Source organism: Polyodon spathula, chromosome 9, assembly GCF_017654505.1.
Source record: "Polyodon spathula isolate WHYD16114869_AA chromosome 9, ASM1765450v1, whole genome shotgun sequence".
Classification (NCBI taxonomy): Eukaryota; Metazoa; Chordata; class Actinopteri; order Acipenseriformes; family Polyodontidae; genus Polyodon; species Polyodon spathula.
In genome coordinates, this window is record NC_054542.1 from 35555880 (window position 1) to 35573799 (window position 17920).

A 17920-nucleotide genomic window follows, 5' to 3' on the forward strand; every position below is an offset into this window, starting at 1 on the left:
GGGTGTAGATCAGACCAGCTCTGGCATTATGTCCTATTTTGATATTCTGTAAGTGCCAAGGTCAAGGCAACAATTTCCCTCTTGGGAAAGAAAAGGATTAGCATAGCATGGGTTACCTAATAGCATTTTAACAAGGGCACACACTGCTGAATTAGGAGATTAGCCGGCAGGGAATGTAGGGCAATTCATTGCCTTTCCAGTCTTAAAAGCCTTAACAGGTAGATTTTAGGCAGTGGTGTGTGGTAAACTGGGAAGACAATAAAACAAGAAAAACTGGCTGGCTGTGATCACTGCCTGCTCTCCATTGCAAACCATGCATCTGCTTCCTGTCGTTTACTGACTTGCTGCAATGCAAACCTAAATTTGTCATTTCCTCTTGCAGCTAAAAGACACTTGTCTGTCTCACAAGTTGGTGTGAAGTCTAGACACTTCAATGAGGCGTCAGGATGGCACAGTTCAATATGAATCATCAGAGAGCCTCGCTGTTGTGTTTCCTTACTTTCCTTCTGCTATGGGGTAAGTCCTGTACCTTTGTTTTTTAGTTGGTATCTATTAAGCGTAAGCACACGTCAAAGACTTTTTTTTGTCACTGTGATTACCAATTGGATGACAGACTGCAATTTTAGCTGTATAACACCAATATTGTAACTGCCATTTGACATTACCATTACCACACTGCAAATACAATGTATGCTAGTTATGTACTAAGTGAATTACTTTTTGCATCTATTTACCTGAAGCTGCTATTCTTTTTATTTTATTTATTTTTTTTATTCCGAAGTGAATCAATCCATTTGTTTGGTTTGACATTCTACTTTCATTTGCTGCCTTTTATTGGACTAAGTAAACAATAATTAATCACAAGCTTTCTTCTTAGGGTAAAAGTTGGTGCTTTCCTACTTACATCTGAAGAAGAGGCTTGAGGTCTTGAAAGCTTGTGATTAATAATTATTTAGTTAGTACAGTAACAGGTATCGCTTCTCCTTCTCTTTGTCTAAACATATGTTAAAATAAGTAATACATGATGAGGTTAATTATTCCAGGAAGAAGCAACTCTAACTGCAAAAGACACATTTTCAAAATTGGTTTAACAGGAGGGAGTTGCCAGGACAGTCTCAGCACTAATATTAGTAGATCATTTTCAGGTCCTTTTGTCATTAGAACAGCTAACCAAATGGAGATCTCACTGATATTTTAAACAATCTAATCTTAAAAGCATTTCACAGTATTGTGTCTTTACTAGGTGTACCTTTGAACAAAATATAGAGATACTGAACAACTTTTCATTGGTTATACTGAAATAGACCAAATTAATATGGTAACAAAAATATTGTTTATGATGATTTTTTTCAGTGTAAAATCACTATTCGATTTGCCTGCAATCTATCTTTCTTTTTTTTTGACATTATCACTATGCTCCTGTAATATTTCCCTAAATAATGACTAGTCTACTAGCACTGTTATTGGATATAGATGTTTTAATGTTCATCATTTGTCTCTCAGTGTCTCTATAGTTTTGGACCTCAATACATGAATGCTTGATTTCTTAGACAATATTGGATTCACAGTATTTGTGATTTGCTGATTTTCACACATACCGGTTTGTAAGTAGGATTATTTACCAGATTTTTCTCTGATTGGCAAGTTTAATTTTTTTGCTATGTTTTGTTTTAACAGATTACTCTGCTAGCCAGAGAACTGTCCAAATACAACAAGGACAGCTTTACAGAGCAAAGGGCTATCCAGTGACCATAGCGTGTAATGTAAGTGGATATGAAACAAACACACAACAGGATTTTGAGTTCTCTTTCTTCAGCCCTGACAATCCACAACAAGAAATAAACATAATCAGCACAAAGAACACCAACTTTGCCTATGCTAAATATAGAGGAAGAGTTGGGCAAAAAGACATTTTCATTGAGAGACGCTCCAGAGACAAAGTTTTGCTCCACATCAGAAAACTAGTAGATGATGATACAGGAGAATATGAATGTCATACTCCAAACACTGATTTGAAATACTTTGGAACCTACAACGACAAAATGAGCCTTACAGGTAGGATAGTAACTTCCTACAGTATTTGTAATCCCCAAAATGATCTTTTCCCCTTGACAGATAACTTGTTTAGTCTTCTATGATTCTTCTTGTGTCTTGAAAATGTAAAACTAAACCTGCTTTTAGTTTAGAAATTGGTGTATGAGGTCTCATTTTGTCAAACTCATATATTGGTCAAAGGAAGGGTTGGTACCAGAAAAAAAAAGAAAATTTACAATGCAAAATAATATAATAATAATAATAATAATAAAATAATAATAATAATAATAATAATAATAATAATAACATTATCTGCCAATGGGGCAATATAATTATCTTGCTAATATATATTTTTATGCAGTTTATCTTATTTAAAACAATAGTTTTAGTCTCAGTCCACTCTCTCTTACAGGTTCCAGACATTTATTTCAGTCATAATCTTAAACTTATAGTTGTTGCTTCTGTTAATTACTATTTTATCTGTAGGACATTAGACAACAGGTTGCCTTCTAAAACAATAATTGCCTGTTAATCTGCTGCTGATATCTTTGGCGCTTTTGCGATATGCATCATATACAGTATCTGCAGCTCCAGTGAGAACACCATTTTGGCATGATTCTTTGGATTCTCTTACATTCCTGCTTCTGAATGTAGAGCTGTAGACCAGGGGTAGCACTGGACAGTCGGCCTCATTAACTGGTAGTTGACTAATCGCACACATCACATTCAAAGCAGCAGCAGCACCATAGTATCTGGATGTTAGAATTATATATAAATATATATATATTTTTCCCAAGTGTGCACAACAGCTTCTCTGTATATGACAATGTAAAGGGCAATCCTGTAACAGTTTGGTAACTTTCTTTACAGATCATATACAGTATAGCATATTCATTACTGGGGAATTGTTCTACATTACAGTGCAATTACGTGATCATTATAGTCCAATATGTAGATAGTTATTGTAGCATTACTTGTAATTATCATTGAACTCACAATATGGTCTAATGTAGTTATGCTGCTGCTGCATGGTAGTGTATGAGCAGGTACGCTGGAACAGAAGGCTTAATTACACATTTACACTGATCACTAAGTTGTTACCAAGTTATACTAAAATAATAGTAACATTAATAAAACTTTATTTATGTGCCCACTAATTGATAGTGTTGTCTTTTACTAATAAGCATGGTCAAATAGATCCGTACATCACTATTACATCTTTGACTATATGTACCATTCATAGTCCAATTTGAGAAATGCAAAAATATCTTGACGTACGGCTCAATTATCTTTTTTAATGTGATTATTGTTATTATTATGCATATATAATTAAACAGGTAATATATTTTCTAAGGAATTTGACCTTATACAGCATTAATAACTTTTTGCAGTTATCGAAGACACACTTGAGGCAACACTGGTTAAGGAGACTCTTAATAAATTTGAAGGGGACCCACTGCAGTTGAAATGTGAGGTATCAAAACAAACCCTCCAGCACACGCATATATCGGTGACCTGGTATCTTAATAAGACAGAGGACCTGAGACTTCCAATCATCTCACTGATGAGGGATTTTCTCTTGAACCCTGGAAGTGAATACAGAGTCAGATATGAAGCAGGACACATCGGATTGGATAAGATTGGGGAGACAACCTACAGGCTGAGTATCTCCCAGCTGCAGCAATCAGACCAGGGACACATCTACTGTGAAGCCAGCGAATGGATCCAGGATCCAGACAGATCCTGGTACCAAATTGCTTCAAAAACAACAGCAACCACTACTGTTAATGTTCAGGGTGTGGGTGAGTTGTTGTTTTGTTTTTATTTTTATTATGATATATTTTATGTTCATGGGACAGGAGCAAGGGGTGTGGACAAAGAACCTCATGAATTGAAGTAGAAGAGTAGTGCTTATGACTTAGAAAAGAGGACAGAAGTGAGAGTGTTTTACCTGAAGTAAACACTTTGAAAATATTTATCAATAAGTCTTAAGGACTCAGATGGTAATGCTACTGGCTTGGTGTTGACCAAGTGTATTATTCAGGCACATTGCTTATTAGATGTTGGTTAGCATTTTAAATTGACAAAGACTGGTATAAGTTAGGTGATTTTGAAAATGTAAATTATATGTATTATTCTCTTCCAGGGAAAGATTTCAATACACAGATTGTGACCAACCAAGGACCACTTATAGAAGGAGACACTTTAGAGATAAGATGCATGGTGGAAGCCCAAAATATTCCAGACCGCTACTTCTCAGTGGTTTGGTTAAGAAACAATGAGGAAATGGCCAGCTTCGGACCCACTGGTGTACCAGACATTGGGGATAACTACAGAGCCAGAGAGAGCAATAGGCAGCTGAAAGTCGTCAAAAAAAGTAACAGCGACTACTTATTTATAGTCTACCGTGTCAGCAAAGAGGACAGTGGGTCATATCAATGCAGAGTTACCGAAATGGAGAAAGGATCAGGGGAAAATTTCATAGGCAAGACACCAAAATTCTCAGTTGAAGTAGTGCTTGATATCCGCCCTTTACGTAAGTATTGCATGACTCCTTTTCACTAAGTGATAAACAATCAATAATTGAAATCAATAGTTTGTCCTGAACTTCTTAATGTGTTTGTGATAGCCATGGCAATATCTGAATATATTCATCCCAACAAGTTACAGAAGACTAAAAATAAGTAATCAAAAATATATATATATAATGATAATAATTTCCAAGGTCTTTAGTCCTGTAAATCTATAGTATGATAGTTATAAAATTAGTGTGTGTGTGTGTGAAGAAACTATTATATATATATTACTTGTGTTGTTTTTTTTTTTTTTTTCAATATCCAACCACGGAATGATTCTGAACCAATATTACAGTTTTTATTTTATTCTTATTCCTTAGCCCTGGAATGTATTATTTCAAATGATCACTGGATGTAACCACTGAAGAGTGCAGTGTTGTATGATAGATTTTAAACATGTATGAAGACACTTTGCATTTGACTAACTATGTTATATAACCTTCCACACTGATTGTCAGTGTTTGACAACTGAAGGCGTGTTAGATCATGTATGTTTCAATTCCAGTTGGTTGGAGAGATCATGTATGTTTCAATTCCAGTTGGTTGGAGAAGTACATTGACATGTATGTTGACTGAGAGCTGACCAGAAAAATGATAGAGAATCGCTATAATGCTTTACTAAAAAGTAGTGATGTGATTTTAAAAAAAAGGATGTGTTGTCATTCAGCATTGTAAAACGGGCTGAATAAAGAGCAAATGTCCCACCCAGTCCTTATGCATTTTGCATGTTGTAGATCTGAAATATCTAGTGAGCAGAGGAACTTGTGATTTATACAGGGCAGTAAATTCCTTAATCACAGTCATTCTCCATTTATTTATTTTTATTCCATTTTTTTCAGGGTCACTCCTAACTGCAGACCTGAAGAGTCGCACAATAAATGTCAGAGACAATAACAGTATAATTCTGCAATGCAAAGTCAAAGGACCCAAGGTTCCACTAAGCATTACCTGGACATTCATGGCCAAGGATTCACAAACAGAGAACATAGTGGTGATCCACTATGATGGTAAAATCACCTGGGGGGAAAAAACCAGTAACTTTAAATTCAAAACCATAGTGGAGAAGACAGAAAGTGACTCTAATTTAAAAATCACCAGGGCCAGCTTGACAGAGATGGGGAAATATCAATGTGTGGCAGAGGCGTGGATAAATGAAGTACAGTTGGCAAGTGTGTCTTCCAATCAATTAGAAGTGATTGTCAGTAAACCAGGTACGATACAAAAGGTTTAACCCTAACAAGCATGTTACATTTTCTAGTCCAGAGTTCTGGTAGAGTATGCATGTGTTTTCATTAGTTAATTGAATGTTAACATGAGTTTGAAACTTAGGTATTTAGGTGCACACTATGGAGAGCCAAGAACAATGTGGTAGAATCATTTTGCAAAGCTGTACACAGTTTTTGAGGATTTGGGAGACCAACATCCAAATAACTATTTCCTAGAAATAGTATTTTATTTATTCTGTTATGGTTTATATGTCATGTGTTCCACAAGATACTATATATGTGTTGTTTACAATTGGTACATTTATTCTACAGCATGACAGGAAGCTTGAAGTTTAAGCTGTGTCTATAAATTGCATTAAACTGTGCTTTTTTGTTCCACGCTGCGTCAGTGTTATCTGTAGCTGCCCGGCATCTGTGCAAATTTCAAGTGAAATGTTAAGAGATATGAATTATAAACCATCAAGAAGAGGAAATGCTTGATGTTAGGTCACAAATGTAAGGCTACTTAAATGCTGCAGAATCATTTTAACCCTTAAACCCAATGACCCCTTTTTTCATTTGTAGTCAGCAAGCTGTCCATCTCCAATGAGCCTTTGACTATTAAAAGTAAAGTGAATGCTAACGTGGAGATAGAATGTAAGATTAAAGCCAGTACCTATGAGGACTCCCAGTTTGAAGTGTCCTGGTACGCCAATAAGTATGACAAGGATGTCGGCAATAAAACAATTCTGATAACCGACCGCAACAACATCCTAATGCCAGGAGAACTGATGAACTCACACCAGATGAAGAATAAATACCAAAGCAAGAGGTGCTCCAAAAGTTCCTACAAGCTGATCATCCTGCAGACTGATCTTGCCGACTCTGGAAAATACTACTGTGTTGTAGAAGAGTGGCTGCAGGATGCCAACAACATCTGGTACTCTATGGATAAAAAGAGTGTTGAAATAGAAGTCGACATTGTATCGATAGGTATGTTTCTTGCTTTGTACAAACTGTTTTTGAATGCTTTACCTTCTCAAAAAAAGAGCAGTCAACAAGTATTTTTCACTTTCAAACTGTTTAAAGACTTGTTTGAAATGTTCAAAATTATAAATGGTATAGACAAAGTTAACCCAAGACACTACTTCAAAAATAGCTTGGAAGCACAGAGAGATGAACATGAGGACATAAGTGGAAGCTGAGTAAAAGTAAGTTTAGAACAGAAGGTAAAAATAAGTTATAAATGCATGGATTAGCCTACCAAAAGAAGTAGTGGGTTCTAAAACACTGGCAACCTTTTAAAAAAGACTAGATTATGTGCTTTTAAATTAGCCCCCCCCCCCAATAGGGGAGAATGGTGTGCTATCAAGGGACGAGCCCTGGTGGACCAAATGGCAGTTTCCAAAAGAGGAAGTAAATGAAGAAGGCGGCAAAGCTGTTGTTGTTGTTGTTTTATTAAATGTATTATATTGCCCATGACTTCCCTTTTTCACAATTTGAATTTGTTCCTGTTTTTGTATTTTCAGTGGTGAAAGATGTAGTTTTTTTTCACAAAAAAAACAGCCATTTTATGAAAAACATAATATAATAACCTTCTCGTCAAATTTTATGACACAATAAATCATATCTAATTATGCAAGGGATAAAACATGATAGGGTGTGTTGTGCTTCAATAACCCATGCCTCATGCATTCTGAGACCTATGTCCTCATGTTTTTAACCACCTAGACTAATATCTGGCCTCCAGCAATCAAGCCACAAACACTGGAGTGTGTTATCTTGGTCGTCACATGTCCCAGTGTCAATTCTTTGCCCATTTCTGTCTCTATGCATGTCTGCTCTTGTGGCATTACAAAATGGCTACCTGTAGGTCACATGATAAATGGGATGTAGTGCATTATCTTTGTGACAATGCCACAGGTCATGGGCTAGACTGACAACCCTGAGGACCTGATGTCTTCTTTGAAACATATCATCTTTGCTGAACAAAATTGTGGGCAAATACTCTACAATGATTAATGAAAGCCTTCCATTAAAAAAACAAAACAAAACAAAAAAAAAGTATACTCAATTGTAAGTGTTAAAAGGCAGTTATCCCTTAATCCTACTGGCATCCTTATCTGTACAATTGTTTTGAGATAATTACAGGAATATGATGTTAGACTGATCAAATAGATAGCAGCACAATCCTTAGCATGTTGTGATGTATTTTAGTAAAATAATAAACCATAAAATAAGTATTACATGGTAGATATTACACAGCATTAATAATATCTTAATCTTGTGACACTGATTATAACCCTCCTCTTTCCACAGAAAATAAGTTACAAGTCTTAAAAACCAACACCACCATGATAGTCCATGAAAACAAGGAATTCAAGGTTAACTGCACCTTCAGCAATGAAGTTCAGTCAACTTCTCAGTTCTCTGTTATTTGGTATTATCAGAATTCCAGTTATGCCAAAAAAACCCTTCTGAAAGTTAAACACAATTCTGTGTTTGAATTTCTGGGAGGAGATAAAGAACTGATGAAGAGAATCCAGTTCTACAGTCCTTCTGTTGGGACTTACACTTTGGTGATACAGAAGGCTGATGTTGGCGACAGTGGCATTTACTTTTGCCAGGTAGATGAGTGGATAATAAACTCCAAGAATCAACTGGATTTCCAATCTAGTGATGTATCAGGGTTCACCAATGTTGAAATACACCATCCAGGTAAAGTGCCTCTTTTCTTATCTTTTCTGTATCTGCACATTCGGGTTTCCTTTTTTTTCTGTTCCCAAGCATAATAATAATAGGAATGATTACAATTCCACTGTGTGCTACAAGCTAACATCATGTTCTAAAATATCTTTTTTCTTACTGGTTCTACCCAAATACGTATTTGCACTGGGAATACACTTGTCTCAAATAATCACAAAGGGATGAAAGTCATTTACCATATTTTTTTATTTTTATCAAGAGAAAATAAAAAAATGTACACGGTCCAATATTTTCCTACCTATTGCCACAGGCAGTAAAGAGAAACACTGTTTATACCAGGAGTCTGCTTCTGGGTTTCCTTTAGGGTTAGAGGAGATGAAAAAGTCCTGCCATTGGTATTGTTATGTTTCAGATTTACTGGTATTGATACTAAACCCAGATGAATATTTCTAAAGTAATAACACATTTGTTTAGACCCAACAATCACTAAGGTAAATGAATGAATGCAGTCTCCTATTATATTAAATTAACCATTTACCATACAAAATATTTAATAAAGCCAATTTAATAATGCTACCTAAGATTTAAATAACATATTAACAAGACATGGGCCACAAGTAACCAGTTTTATAGAAAAGTTATACATTTAAGCAATTGGTTCATAATAGCAACATGCTATCTACAACAACTGAATGTTAACTATGGGTGTTGCATGGTATGAGTTTGCATGCAGGCAGATCTAATAATCTGTTAAGAGAAACCTTATTTGTCAATATTGGCCTTGCATGTTATTGTACTGTATTTTGTCTTTATTATGGAATTGTACACAATTATCAAGTTAACCTGGAGTTTACTTGAAGTAGATGTGTAAGATTGCATGATACTAACCTTACAATCATATTTGTATCCATCCAGAGAAGAAACTGCATGTGCACAAAAGGAATGTAAGCATCTCCTTAGTGGAGAAGCAGGGTAGCTTTAAACTGAATTGCAGCATTGACTCCATCTCAAGCAGAGAGTCCACGTTTGAGGTAACCTGGTGGAAGAGGACTGAGCAGGGAGAGAACCAGGCCATTTTTATATCCCAGCGGAATTCTACATTCCGCTTCCTAAATGGGACCAAGAGCAGCTTACTGTTTGAAAGACCCACTGCCGAGCTGTATACCCTAACTGTGCAAAGGGCAGTAGTTATGGACAGTGGGAGCTATTACTGCCGTGTGAAGGAGTTGCTGCTCTCCCCAAGAAACCAGTGGCATGAAATTGCAACAGATACTTCTGGAACTTCAACAGTTGACATTAAGCAAGAAGGTAGATAAACTGCTTAATAATCTTATTCAGAAAAACGGACTACAGCTAATAGGGGGTTACGGTTTTTCATATTTGCATAAGAAAGGCAATGAAAAGTGTGTTATTTACTACAGTGTTTTTAAAGGAGAAGACTACCTTAGTGTTACAAACTAAAGCCAAAGAAATAAATAATATACTATGATTCAGGTCTGTTTCTCTTTGTGTTACATGAAAATTAAGCTTACAACCTCAATTGGTCACTGCACAACGTGTAAAATACAATATAACATAGATCCTGTTGTCTTGTTAATATGACTCACATTTAACCACACCCCTAGTCATCATAATAATAATAATAATAATAATAATAATAATAATAATAAGCATAAGACTAGATTGTGTACACGTAGTTAAATTCTGTACAGTATTGAAATGTTTAGAATAGGAAGTATGATATAGTACACAGAACACTGCAGCTCTGATGTCTAATTATTATTAGAATGGCTTTGTGCATGTACAGTATTGAAAAGACCTTTTAATAATCAGCACAATAATCAAAGCAATACCAAGTTGTGAGTAAAACAATCCGCACTGCTGTGTTTTAATGCTTAACTGTTAACCTGTGTGACTTTTATTCCCTGCAGCCACTGACTCTCATGTTTTGTTTTTATTATCTTGTTTTCCAGAGCACAGCGTCTTCTCTACAGTCTGCGCCTCACAGTCTCTGCTCAGCTTTGTCTTCATCTACCCCTTCATTGTCATTGTGCTTCTGATAATGGTCATATTATATTTATATTACAAGTTATGGAAAGCGGGGGGCACTCACAAGTCATGCAAGGAAAATGGTCCATCTCTCTGGTCGGAAAGGGGTCCACTTAAATCTTTAAATGAGATAGATGCCCAAGATGAAATTCCAAATGGTGGTGATGTAGAAATGAACAGTGGTAAGCAATAATTAACTAACTTTCAAAGCTTTGATTAGGAAAGGAGTAACAATTCACAAAAAGTGTCCTAAGAACCATGCATCAGGTTATTGCAGAATTTGTTTCTGATACAGCACATGAAGACTACACAAGGGAATGATACGTTTAGAAAAAAAAAGAAAGAAAGAAAATAACTTGGGACAGTGTACTGCTTTGTAATCTCTGAATTGAAAAAGAACTTGGACAGTGTACTGTGAATCTGAATTGAAAAAGAACTTGGACAGTGTACTGCTTTGTAATCTCTGAATTGAAAAAGAACTTGGACAGTGTACTGCTTTGTAATCTCTGAATTGAAAAAGAACTTGGACAGTGTACTGCTTTGTAATCTCTGAATTGAAAAAGAACTTGGACAGTGTACTGCTTTGTAATCTCTGAATTGATCGCTAACTTTAAACGTTTACAGCTGGTTTCACAGGCCCTGATTAATCTAGGACTGCTTTATTTGAATTAACATTGGCTAGTCCAAGATTAGAGCAAACCAGGGTCTGTGAAACTAGTTGTAAATTATTAAACATTCATTATACCAAAAAGTGTATTGATCTTTTGACCTGTACGTCCCTTTTCTCGTATAAAAGTGAATTGTATTGGTATATTTAATAGAGCCAGAGCCTTAAAACAAAAATAGATTTAAAAAAAGCCTTTTGGGTCATCTTAAAGGTGTCACTGTCAGAGCAAATACCTGTTAACTACTTCCTGTCAGAACCTGCAAGCAAGCTTGTGTGTGTTTTCAAAGAAGGGGAACTTTACTAGCTTAATATATAATGTACTGTATATTAATACATGGTGATTTGTAAAGTGAACTTCTTGTGTACAAGGTTTAAAGATACTTCATTTGTCAAGATAGATCAAAATGCTTTCATATTGTGGCCTTTGAAAACTGTTGCTTTGTTCCTTTCGATAACTTTTTTAAGTACTTTGTTATTTTTTTTTATAAAATGTTTTTTTAACTTTGATATTTTAGCTTTAGATCAGATGGCTGATTGTGTAATGAATGTAAACCCCATGACATTGTTTATCAGCATGTCATTTTAGCTTAAAATGGTTTGAATAATTCTTGTGATAACTTGCACCATATTGTTTACATTACACTAGTTTACATTGTAGGTTCTTAAGATATATATTTTTAGGCAGTTTTCAATTTATATTATTTTGATTAATACTTTTATCATTGCTCATGCTTTAATATAACAACTTTTTTTATATTTTGCATTTTTTATAATATGCCATTTTTTAAAAATCTTAATAAAGTCAGGTGGTTCCCTGTAATATACTTGCACTTATTTGCACCTACACTAGGAATGTATTTGTTTTTTTAAAGCTAGCCAGAAAAATGTCATTGCGGTGAATCGTTTTGTTTTCAGGAGCATCCTGGATAGTAAGCAATTATAATAAAACATACCTCCACCTCCTTCCTTGCAATATATTTGTATGCAGTAGGTTTAAGCTGTGGTAAATGAACAGACTTTTTTTTTGTCTGACATTGAAGTACACTTGGAATGTTACAAAACTTGTGCGGTGTGAGGGTTACTGTAGACTAAAGACAAGGAGAATATAATATAAGGAGATATGAAAGCTTGCATTAGAACTCGGCTGCCTTTTCTTAACATGATGTCTTGAATATTTCTCATAACCATGGCTACAGGGCAAAACTGTCAGTTAACACTTAAAAAAAGGAAATTGTGTCATGGGTTGTGGTTGGAAGACTAGACTAAAGTGTGCTAGTGATTTTATGATAGATTAATTTAACTTCAGTTTTAGACCAAGTTTGTGCTTTTTTTCACCTTATTTTCCAATTGTTCTTGCAGCAGTAGGGGGCAATACTCTGTCCGTCAAGCTCTTCTGTATATACAACACTGGTTATTGAAATAATAATAATAACTTTGTCTTCGGTCAAGTACGTTCTTTCAACCCTAGTTAAACCTGCGGTTGTACAATGAGTTATAAAGCTGTTGCTACTTCATGCAATCATGTTTAATATATAAACTGTCTCTGACAATCAAACATGTGTTCCTTTGAGTAGGGGGCGGTGTTGAAGGAAGCAATTATTAGAGCAGGCCATTCTCAGACAGCCCTTTTCAAAAACCAGACATATAGAAACTATTGTAAACCTCAATATACAAAAAGTTCCTATTTCAAATTAATAGTATCTGGTTTATAAAACAATTAACTTATCTAAAATGATTGGTTATGTTTTTGTCCTGAAAATATTTATATATATATATATATATATATATATATATATATATATATATATATATATATATATATATATATAATGCAGTACCCCTGACCAATTCTCTCATATTACTGAACTACAAATGGTACATCAAAATTTCCTTCTGTTCGATATTTTATTTTAAAACTCTTAAACTCAAAATCAATTATTGGGAGGTGACATAGGTTTTACGTTGTGAAATATTTTCACGAAAAATAAACTGAAATATCTTGCTTGCATAAGTATTCAACCCCCACACATTAATATTTGGTAGAGCCACCTTTCTCTGCAATAACAGCTTTAAATCTTTTGGGGTAAGTATGTACCAGCTTTGCACACAGTGTCGGAGTGATTTTGATCCATTCTTCTTGGCAGATTTGCTCCAGGTTGTTCAGGTTGGTTGGACGATGCTTGTGGACCGCAATTTTCAAATAGTGCCACAGATTCTCAATGGGATTGAGATCAGGACTTTGACTGGGCCACTGTAGGACATTCACCTTTTTGTTCTTGAGCCACTCCAGTGGTGCTTTGGCCTTGTGCTTGGGATCATTGTCCAGCTGAAAGGTAAATTTCCTCCCAAGCTTCAGTTTTTTAGTTTTTTTCTCTTGCAGTATTTTCCTGTATTTTGCTCCATCCATTCTTCCTTCAATTGTAACAAGATGCCCAGTCCCTGCTGATGAGAAGCATCCCTATAGCCTGATGCTGCCACCACCATACTTCACTGTAGGTGTGTCTTGAGGCATGGGCAGTGTCAGGTTTGCACCACACATAGAGCTTTGAGTTTTGGCCAAAAAGCTCTATCTTGGTCTCATCTGACCACAAAACCTTTTCCCACATCGCAGCTGGGTCACTCTCATACTTTCTGGTAAACTCCAGATGTGCTTTCAGATGCTACTTTTTGAGTAACGGCTTCTTTCTTGCCACCCTCCCATACAGGCCAGTGTTATGCAGAGCTCTTGATATGGTTGACTCGTGCACTATTACTCCACAGAACTCTGTAGCTCCTTCAAAGTGATTGTTGGCCTCTCTGTGGCTTCTCTCACTAGTCTCCTTCTTGTTTGAGTGCTGAGTTTTGAGGGATGGCCTTTTCTTGGTAGTGCCTGGGTGGTGTGATGCAGCTTCCACTTTCTGATTATTGATCCAGCTGTGCTCACTGGGATATCCAAACACTTGGATATTATTTTGTACCCTTTCCCTAATCTATGCATTTGTATTACTTTACCTCTATCTTCTGTAGAATGCTCTTTGGTCTTCATTTTCCTTCAGATTCACAGCCTTACCAATGATCCTTCAACAGTGGGGTTTTTATCCAGAAAATGTGACAGCAACTTTAATGGTTCACAGGTGGAGGCCATTGGTAAGGTAACTGTGTCCTTGTTAGGGCAATTTCTTTCATCGGTGCAAACAGGGAGCTTCCACAGCACAGGGGTTGAATACTTATGCAAGCAAAATATTTCAGTTTTTTCTTTTTCTTAAAAATATTTCCCAACATAAAACCAATGTCACCTTATAATAATTGATTCTGAGTTTCAGTGTTTAAAAATAAAATATCAGACAGAACGAAATTTCAATGTACCATTTGTAATTCGGTAATATGAGAGAATTGGTCAGGGGTCTGAATACTTTTGCAAGGCAGTGTGTTGTGTGGTGTGTCTATATACATACATACATACATATATATATATATATATATATATATATATATATATATATATATATATATATATATATATATATATATATATATATATATATAATTCTGTGTAAAAATTGTATTTCTTTAACATTGCATTTTTTTTATCAGATGCTGTCTTGTACATTTGAAATCCCCGACCACAGCTATTTCCTGAACAGATGCAAGTGCAAATGTACCTTGCTAATGAAACCATTGTCTATCAAACCAAAATGCCTCTGCAGAGTTGTTCATTGTATTGTCAGAACACAAATAAACAGATCATTTAAAATGTCATGCTGGCTACCTTATTCTGAGGTCTTATTGATATCGAACCCAGAGTTACCCAAAGAACAGACTGACTTGATTAAAAAGAGTCGGTTTTAGCAGCCCAATGCTGAAACCTGTTTCAACCATACCAATACTGAGAATAAAACATAAAGTCAGCCTGATATCTCAGCCACTGAACAGTATAGAGTGGAAATACAGATGGACATCATAACAGTTTGTTATGAACAGAAACAAGAGTTAGATTTGTTAAGTTGCATATATCAAGTAAAGCAGTATATGTTTGAGTTATATCTCAGTTGAGTTATGGGTTATATCAACAGTTGTAGAATGTAAACTGATAGTTCACTTCTTCCAGTGCCTATATTATCTCTTAGTTCTTAACCCTTCAGTACAACTATCTGAGACGCATATTTGCATAGGACTAATAAGAATATGTATTCTCATTATTAGTCCCATGCAATTATGCGTCTCAGTTACAGTATATAACAGGGATCTTAAGCTGTTTGGGTAATGTAAAGCACTTTGCTCCTGTAGCATACTTAATAAAAAGTATGACTCATACAATTGTCATGTTTCTTTTACTGTGCTAATTATTTGTTTTAAGCTAAAAAGGTGTTCTCACACAACCCTCCCCCATAATTTTCTAATACCGTGTACCACATGCATTATTTCTGGTCACACCACAGGATACACCCAACACACCTTTAAACATAGACAGAAATGACTTCAGTGCAGCGTCGACAGTTAATAAGATGCCTGTATTAGACCAACATTCTTTGATTATGAAACACTGATTATTGATAACTGGGTCATACATTCTATGCTTCACCATATCATATTTTTATTTAAAATTTAAAAAGGGTAAGCGGTCTAAACAAATGTCCCACCCCTATCACTATACCTTTATTGATCTGTCACCAATACTTGTTGAATTCATATATATATATACACACACACACACATTTGGAAAAAGGCCATATGACCTATAATTAGCTTTTTTACTTCTTCAGATAGTTCTTCACATAATTAATCATTGCAATTAATTGTGAATTGCACAATTACAATTGTAATTGAGCCCAAGTCTGAGATATATACACATAATAGTTTAGAAATGTTAATCTGAGATAAAAACAAGCACTGCTGCTTGTTTAGTGCCAGTTAGGAAGCATTGTGTTGTCTTGGGGAATTCTACGTGTTGTGTGTGATGGAATGGGACTCGATTGCAGTTCTGGGGCGTGGGTAGCATGTAGCTGTGTTACATTTCCCATCAGGGAAAGCAGAGGTAGTGTCTGATAGAGGTTCTTTTTTAAATTATTGGAAGTTGGAGTCGTTAACGATGCGGCTTTTGATTACTTTGTGTGTGTTGCCTGAACTCCATTGTCGATGTTTAATGTCAGTACAAAATAAAATATATCACAGTATTACCTTAAATGACTGAAGAAATAGTCAAAATAACAAATCAAATCAACTAAAGTCTTCAAATACAACTGAAAACGTGCCTGTGCTGTAATGTAATGTGTACAAAACATTCTAGATTGTTTTCAGGAGTGTTTTGTTAAAGACACTTAAAAAAAAAAAAAAAAAAAAAAAAAAAAAAAAAAAAAACATTCCTTAAAACAATCCTCAAAGCTTTGTGAATACAACCTGTTGTGGCATTGAATTCAATATTGATTGTTTGAAGGTTTGGAGAGAAGGGGTATGTACAGAATGTGTATGGAAACCTTGTAATCACAACTGCTAAGCAGGCCTTATCGAGTCATGCTAGTGGATTTGTACGTACTGTTGGTACATTGTCACCTACACAAACAGGCCTGATTATTTTGTGCATCATTGGGCTCCATGGAATTATTTAAAGTCTATTCTGAAGAATGAAATAAAACTACACTCTAGAACAATTTCATGAATACCAAACTGTGTATGTATACAGTGCCTATAAAAGTCTACACCCCCTTGAACTTTTTTCACATTTTGTTGTGTCAGTGCCTCAGAGTTTCATGCATTTAAATTAGGATTTATTTCCACTTATCTACACACCATACTTCACACTGTTAAGAGGAAAAAAGTTATATATTAAAAATACAAAACTGAAAGATCATAATTGGATAAGTCTCCACCCCCCTGAGTTAATAGTTGGTGGAAGCACCTTTGGCAGCAATTACAGCTGTCAGTGTGTTGGGATAGGTCTCTACCAACTTTGCACACCTAGATTTGGTAATATTTGACCATTCTTCTTTACAAAACTGTTCAAGCTCTATCAAGTTCCTTGGGGAATGTTAATGGACAGCAATCTTCAAGTCATGCCACAAATTTTTGATTGGATTTAGATCAGGGCTCTGACTGGGCCACTCAAGAAGATTTACCCTGTTGTTCCTTTGCCACTCCAGTGTAGCTTTGGCTGTGTGCTTTGGCTCATTGTCATGCTGAAAGGTGAACTTCCGTAGCTGTTTCAACATTCTTGCAGAGGGCAGTAGATTTTCCTCGAGGATTTCTCTGTGCTTTGCTCCATTCATTTTTTCTTCTATCCTGACAAGTGCCCCAGTCCCTGCCGATGAAAAAGATCTCCATAACACGATGCTGCCACCACCAATATTCACAGTGGGAATGGTGTTCTGTAGGGGATGGCTACAGAATCTCCTGAGTAGTTTTTTGCATACCTCAAACGGGATTCAAGGTGGGCTTTCTTGAGTAATGGCTTCCTTCTTGCCGCCCTACCATACAGGCCAGATTTGTGCAGTGCTTGGGATATTGTTGTCACATGCACACTTTGACCAGTCTTGGCCATAAGCTTTTAGCTCTTACAAAGTTGCCATTGGCCTCTTGGTAGCCTTTCTGATCAGTGTCCTTCTTGCTTGGTCATCCAGTTTAGAGGGATGGCCTGATCTAGGCAGGGTCTTGGTGGTGCCATACACCTTCCACTTCTTAATCATCGTCTTGACCATGCTCCAAGGGAT

The 17920-nt window shown here is 35.8% G+C and overlaps 1 protein-coding gene across 1 annotated transcript; it reads left to right on the forward strand.

Annotated features, from left to right (window-relative positions):
- The first annotated feature begins 410 nt into the window (after positions 1-410).
- Positions 411-16468, forward strand: LOC121320730 (immunoglobulin superfamily member 3-like). The gene is made up of 10 exons (XM_041259314.1): positions 411-516; positions 1678-2055; positions 3426-3836; positions 4181-4570; positions 5450-5821; positions 6401-6808; positions 8135-8533; positions 9437-9829; positions 10495-10752; positions 14811-16468. The coding sequence occupies exons 1-10, from the start codon at positions 447-449 to the stop codon at positions 14828-14830; spliced, it is 3099 nt and encodes a 1032-aa protein (XP_041115248.1). The 5' UTR covers positions 411-446; the 3' UTR covers positions 14831-16468.
- The last annotated feature ends 1452 nt before the right edge of the window (positions 16469-17920 follow it).

What these genes read in the sequence shown, in the direction of transcription:
- LOC121320730 (XM_041259314.1), top strand. Translation starts at nt 447, where the DNA reads ATGGCACAGTTCAATATGAATCATCAGAGAGCCTCGCTGTTGTGTTTC. An exon ending in GCTTGATATCCGCCCTTTAC is followed by an intron (nt 4,571 to 5,449) that starts GTAAGTATTGCA and finishes CATTTTTTTCAG; the next exon opens with GGTCACTCCTAACTGCAGAC. An exon ending in AGTTGACATTAAGCAAGAAG is followed by an intron (nt 9,830 to 10,494) that starts GTAGATAAACTG and finishes CTTGTTTTCCAG; the next exon opens with AGCACAGCGTCTTCTCTACA.